General features: G+C 35.6%; 2 protein-coding genes across 2 annotated transcripts in view; one reads left to right on the forward strand and one right to left on the reverse strand.

Moving 5' to 3' along the window:
* The window catches only part of LOC117114353 (organic cation transporter protein-like), a 9,700-nt gene extending 6,950 nt beyond the window's left edge, over positions 1-2,750 (reverse strand). The window contains exons 1-2 of the mRNA XM_033258038.1: positions 2,223-2,750; positions 785-888 (exon numbers count right to left, since the gene is read on the reverse strand). Of these exons, the coding sequence (XP_033113929.1) occupies positions 785-888; positions 2,223-2,642 (524 nt within the window). The 5' untranslated portion in view covers positions 2,643-2,750. The remainder of the gene's footprint in view (positions 1-784; positions 889-2,222) is intronic.
* Positions 2,751-4,172: 1,422 nt separating this feature from the next.
* On the forward strand, positions 4,173-6,068 carry LOC117114440 (dual specificity protein phosphatase 14-like). Its single transcript, XM_033258141.1, has 2 exons — positions 4,173-4,338; positions 4,982-6,068. Exon 2 carries the CDS (start codon positions 5,000-5,002, stop codon positions 5,534-5,536), a length of 537 nt encoding a protein of 178 aa, XP_033114032.1. The 5' UTR covers positions 4,173-4,338; positions 4,982-4,999; the 3' UTR covers positions 5,537-6,068.
* Positions 6,069-6,651: the final 583 nt, after the last annotated feature.

Raw genomic sequence — 6,651 nt, forward strand, 5'->3', positions numbered from 1 at the left:
TATATATATATCAGCAATGCGCCTGAGTACACTCATGAGGTTCATATCTTTATTGTCATTTATATTATTATGATTATCGTCATCATTTATTAGTATCATCGTTATCGTTATCATCATCACCATTACCATACAGCAACATTTAACTCTTATACTTTTATAGTCTATTTTTTTATAAATCAAAACTACCAGCTTAACACTGTATACCATTTATTTTCTTATTTAAATGTTTACCTTGTATATGCATCTATTTTGTTCATGTTTTTAATTCATGACAGTTCATCTGTCAATTTTAAACGATGGCTTTAACGATGGCTTTAACTACTGTTACGTACTATTTTATGATTCTTTAACTTTAGATTGCCTTGTGCCAATGAAAAGCAACTTTCCTAAGCTCGTACCCAACAACTAAAGCAAATATTGCTTTTAGTATTTATTTCACCGGTACCAATTGTAATATTATTATTATTAGTTGCCCCAAGGTTTTGTTAATGTAGTAATTTTTGTTGGGTTAAGTTGGTGGTGTTATTAATTTAGAATATTATTTGGTGTCATGATCAAAGAGCGGTTGATTCAAGAGGCAGCCACCGGGCCATCTAAATTTGTGAAAATTACAAATACTTTCACAATTATCAGCGAGTGTGCCATGCTCTCGCTGGGACTCATATATGTCCAATTCATACATCCATTGCTGGTTATAAATATTGTAAACTTCTACTAACCCATCAAAGCATAGAACTTTACAGACCTTTTAATTTTTCTTAATGTCTATTTAAATGTTACTCACATATCGGCCAGAGCTCCAAACAGGAAAGAACCAATCAAAACACCAAAAAAATAAATCGACTGAGCTAGCGAGGCTTTGGTTCCATCATCGCACACGAGATTAAACTAAAAAAATCAAATGAAAATATAATGTTTAACGAATTCTTCGTCCCACCAGAATATGATGCTGAAGTTGGGCTAAATCTTTCTGGAATAAATAACTATATAGGCCCTAAATAATATAAGGATCTTTCAAATAAAAAAAAAAAAAATAAATAAATAATAAATAATAATATTAATAATAATAATAATAATAATATTAAATTATTATTATTATTATTATTATTATTATTATTATTATTATTATTATTATAATGAGTCATTAACACGGACGACAGCAGTAGAGCATGCAACAATAGAATTAATAGCAGCAGCAGCAGAAATAGAGTATGTAGCAGCAACAGCAGCAGCAGTAGAGAATGCAGCAGTAGCAGCAACATCAGCGGCAGCAGCAATCGAGCATACAGCAGTAGCAGCAATAGCAGCGCAGCAATAGTGCCTGTAGCAGCAGAACAGCAGCAGCAGCTGCAGCTGTAGTACAGAATGCAGCAATAGCAATAACAGCAGCAGTGCATACAGCAGTGGCAGCAATAGCAGCAGCAGCAGTACAGCATGTAGCAACAGCAGCAGCAGTAGAACATGCAGCAGTAGCAGCAACAGAAGCGCAGCAATAAGGCCTGTAGCAGCAGAACAGCAGCAGCAGCTGCAGCTGCAGTACAGAATGCAGCAATAGCAATAACAGCAGCAGCATCAGCAGTAGAACATACAGCAGTGGCAGCAATAGCAGCAGCAGTAGTACAGCATGTAGCAACAGCAGCAGCAGTAGAACATGCAGCAGTAGCAGCAACAGAAGCGCAGCAATAAGGCCTGTAGCAGCAGAACAGCAGCAGCAGCTGCAGCTGCAGTACAGAATGCAGCAATAGCAATAACAGCAGCAGCATCAGCAGTAGAACATACAGCAGTGGCAGCAATAGCAGCAGCAGTAGTACAGCATGTAGCAACAGCAGCAGCAGTAGAACATGCAGCAGTAGCAGCAACAGAAGCGCAGCAATAAAGCCTGTAGCAGCAGCAGCTGCAGCTGCAGTACAGAATGCAGCAATAGCAATAACAGCAGCAGCATCAGCAGTAGAACATACAGCAGTGGCAGCAATAGCAGCAGCAGTAGTACAGCATGTAGCAACAGCAGCAGCAGTAGAGTATGCAGCAGTATGCAGTAGCATTAGTTATCAGTTTGTCTTGAACGGCAATGACACTTTTCACCCACAATCAAGTACATATTTTTCTCCTTTAACCAGAAAAAAACACATAATTTTTAAACAATTTTTAATCCAATTAAGTTGACTTTCATTTTGTCAATGATCACACAAATATTTACGGTTGGCGTTTTGAAAATGACTTACATCTTGAATGACAGTGGACTTGTACTGACTGTGATCATACTCCCAGCCGTCATCACACTTCTGTATATTTGGATCGGAGAGTTCACAGCGTTTAGTGTCCATATTGAATTCAGAATACGTTATATCGCACCTTCTACAGTTATTCTCCGGTAATATCGTCTCCTCATCATTTTCAGGAATGGTTGCATTATACTTTAACTCATTGCATGTTTCCGTGTCAATTGTTCCGTCTGCCCATTCAGTGCACTCTTGCCGTTCAAGCTGAGGTGTCGAACACCAATGGTCTGTTGCAGGTGTTAAAAACACCTGAGCAACTGGCTGAAACATCGTTGTCGTGGCCAAGAAGCAGATCAAGAAATATATTCTTTTCTGGTAAAAACCAAACTCTCCAAGATATTGCAAAATCTCGTCAAACTTCATTTTCTTTCTGTTTAAGTAGGCCTATACCTACCGTACGCTGAATGAGATCTACCTGTGATATCTTTAAAAAGCATAACCGACCTAGCTCAGGTTTAATTACAATCTGGTTTCTACTGGATTTATTGTGATATGATTATGATGACAGTGTGTTTGTTATCATGCTCCGTCAAATAAAGTGCCATGACACATTTCTATTTGTTCAACTACTGTAAACAAATAATGATAATATGACACCTCACCTTATCACAGTATTGACAAACAATAAATTAGTACATTGGTTAATTATAATGAGGGTATAGATACATTTAAATTTTGAGAACCGTAACCCTATTACATAAAAAAATAGTCACGAACTTGTCCTTGATTTAAACAAATTTTGTTGGATCCAGGGAACAATGTGGTACGTGTTTGACATACTAACTACAATGTTCCCGTATATTATTAACGCCTAGGCATATGTTATGCTGTGTTACGAGGCTTGTGTTCTGCAGTATCAATGGCTTCCGGTGGCAACCAGATGACAAAGATGATCTCACTTTCATTCTACCAATTTTACCATCTCAACTATTAATTATTCTCTTAAACAGGCAAAAAAAAAAAAAAAAAAAAAAAATATCAGAAAACAACTCCACATCTCCTCCCCAACTTAATTATCAGATTAAAGCATACACCCCGGACTAAAAGGATGACACATCCCTACTCTAAACCATACTTCGAGTTCCCGGCCCCTCACCCCCGGCAGAGAATGGTGGAAACGCCGATTCTTTTTTTGTCAATAAATCTTGTATATTTTACTTTAATGCTAATTACAATAAAACACAGCCGTGTTGTTTAAGTCATAAAATGTTGACTTGAGGAAAAAAAATTAGGCCAATAATGCCAAATAAACGACTATTTCCTATCGTAGGCTAAAATATTGTGTGAAAAATGAATTACAAATTGTGTTTAAACAACACCTTGAGTAAAACTGTTTTTAGGAGACTAAATTCAAATCTAAACCGTAAAAATTAAAACTAACATCTTCATTCTTTTTTTTTTTTTTTTTGCATAACGTACATGATTATTGTGGTCGCCATTACATTTGCAACGCGTTTGTGTTTTTATTTATTCGAATTATTACCTTAGTATCGGTGGCCCTCAATAATAGTTTGTTCGTTCACGAAAAGATATCAAATGAATTAACTGAGTTTAAATAAGTTAATATCTGTATTACGTACAGCATGTAGGCCTACCAACAATATAAAATGTATCTTAACCAAAATAATTTAACAAAATATAACATAAGATACGTACAACATAATCGAGTTTCGCCCCAATGTAGGTACAGTACAAAAGCAACACTGATAACTACCATCTCAAATCAACGATCAGTAATAATAAATTCTGAATCATATTAATATTTTCGTTCGCATTGAAAAATTCATTGCAGTTCATGATGTGATATTCCCTGAGAAGTAAATAAATCGGTCTGCCGCCCTCTATAGTTTTACAATTATTTTTCATGTGGGCGCTAGTGCTGCAGCTGGAGGATGCGACGAAACCGACGAATCGTGACGGACGTATACATTTATTGTAGGGTGTTATAAACAAACATGTTAATTTATTGTTGTCTAATGAGGTGTTGTTTTGTTTAGTAACAATGATTTTTAACTATTAGATTCGACATAATATTTACCTCTGCTGTATTTATCGTGAAGTAAGTTCTGATTATCTCTTGCCTGTTGGCATTTGCTTATAAATAATATTTCTGAGCTAGCCGGACCCGAGCTAGCCTAGGCCTAGCCTAGCTAGAGTGTGAGAGAGAGAGACCTATCCTAGGGTTGGCCTTGTTGGCGGTAGGCTAACGCTGCTTACGCGTTTGGCCTGGTTTGATCATGGAGTTATAATTATTATTATTATTATTATTATAAAATAATTATAACTCCATGGTTTGATACTTTCGATGCTCGCAGGGAGGAGCCCACATTTTCTGCATTTGCGGACATCTCACTCAGGAGGACATGATAAAAATCTTCACGGACCCCTTAAGTCTAAGCTATTCGGCCCCTTGGTAAGATGTTTATCACACAGAATAATGTAATCATAATTCTAGCGTATACCCTGCAGATCCTTGGGACTTGGCCGACCGCCGATTATTTCTTGGGCACCACTAGGGGAATATCTATTGTAATCTTATATCAAGAACGTATAGAATTTGTTATTTTTAAGAATGTGATAGCCGTATACTTTTCACAGATTAGAAACTGCAACCCTACTACAACCGTGGTCTCTTGACCCAACTGAGAATTCTAGGCGAATTTGTAATATATCAGCTTTGATTTTTTTTTCTTTTTTTGTAGGCCTGATTCAAGCAAATTATGTTTCAACGTTCAAAGCTGCACTGTTTATCCGAAATCACAGACTTTTTATTCATCACCAGCTTCACTGGAGCGGACAGTCCGACAGCTTTGCGCGCTAAAGGAATCACATGCGTTATAAATGTAACCCCGCAACACCACAAACAAAACATGTCCGGGTTTGAGATTATGTCCGTGCCGGTCAATGATGTTCCGGAAGCAAATCTACAGAAATATTTTGAGGTCGTGGCAGATAAGATTCGGAATGTGAAACATCAAGGGGGAAAGACTGTTGTGCACTGCCAGGCTGGAAGGAGTCGCTCTGTGACACTCGCATTAGCTTACCTAATGCGCTATGAGAACATGAACTTATACGATGCTTATAGATTGGTCAAACTTCGGAGGGAGTTTGTTCGTCCAAACATGGGATTCTGGATTCAGCTGTGCAACTATGAGAAAAAATTAAATGGAAAGAATTCTGTCCAAATGATACCATCACCAATCGGAACTATTCCAGATGTTTATGCAAATGAGACTAAAAACATGTTGCCCGTCTGATTGCTTATTTATTTTAAGTCATGAACACACACACTTACACACTAACCATGATTCAGCTGGCTTAATTTGAATTGTTTTTGCATACTTAATGTTTTTTTTTTATTAATTGTTTAGTTGCAAAATTTGATTAAGTTGTGATTTCAGTGTAGATAGACAAAGTTTTTCTATTGTTTTATACTTGTTCTCAAAATACATATATTATTTATTATCTGTTGGTTTTTTTAATGTTTATACTGTATTATTAAAGATGTTTTTATTTATTCTTGTGATTACAATTTGGTTAAAAACATGCAAATAAAGCTCTTAAAACGCTGTTAAAATTGTATTTAATTTATTTCATGTGAAAAGAAACTAAAGTTCTTAGAAAAAATCCATGACAGTGCGATGTTATAGCAAACATTGTTTTGTTATATTGTTGTAGTGCTGTATAAATAAGTTTTTAGAATCAGTTTACAAAATCGATAAGATGTTTTTATTGATTCTTGTGATTACAATTTGGTTAAAAACATGCAAATAAAGCTCTTAAAACGTTGTTAAAATTGTATTCAACTTATTTCACATGGAAAGAAACTGAAGTTCTTGGAAAAATATCCACGACAATGCGATGTTATAGCAAACATTGTTTTTGTTATATTATTGTGGTGCTATATAAATAAGTTTATAGAATCAGTTTACAAAATCGATATCCTTAAAATTAAAGCTATACGCTATTAATATTTTTTTTTTATTGTTTGTTATTATCATCATCATTACAATAATCGCTATTATCATCGTCATGATCATAATTATTACAATTATAATAAAAGTTGTCGTTGCCACTATTATCATTATCATCATTATATTTATACTGATGCGAATGAGGAGAGAGTTCAGTACTTTCATGACTATAATCATAATTGTATCTACATTTTGTTCGCACACAGATTCCTCTTCCTTAACATTCAAAATAGATTTATATATTTTAATAGCATTATCACAAGACGGTTTATCTCTATTGTAACAAGATCTATATATACATGAGGCTAGGTCGCAAGTTTGAATCCCGTCATTTGTGTATACAGGCAGTGGCGTATCTAGAAGTCTTGAAATGAGAGGGGGGGGGGTTCGATGATCAG

Source organism: Anneissia japonica, unplaced genomic scaffold, assembly GCF_011630105.1.
Source record: "Anneissia japonica isolate Jap-2015-1 unplaced genomic scaffold, ASM1163010v1 scaffold287957_len1322810_cov207, whole genome shotgun sequence".
NCBI lineage: Eukaryota > Metazoa > Echinodermata > Crinoidea > Comatulida > Comatulidae > Anneissia > Anneissia japonica.

Excerpts from the sequence above, each read along its gene's own strand:
- LOC117114440 (XM_033258141.1), top strand. The coding sequence starts at position 5,000 with ATGTTTCAACGTTCAAAGCTGCACTGTTTATCCGAAATCACAGACTTT.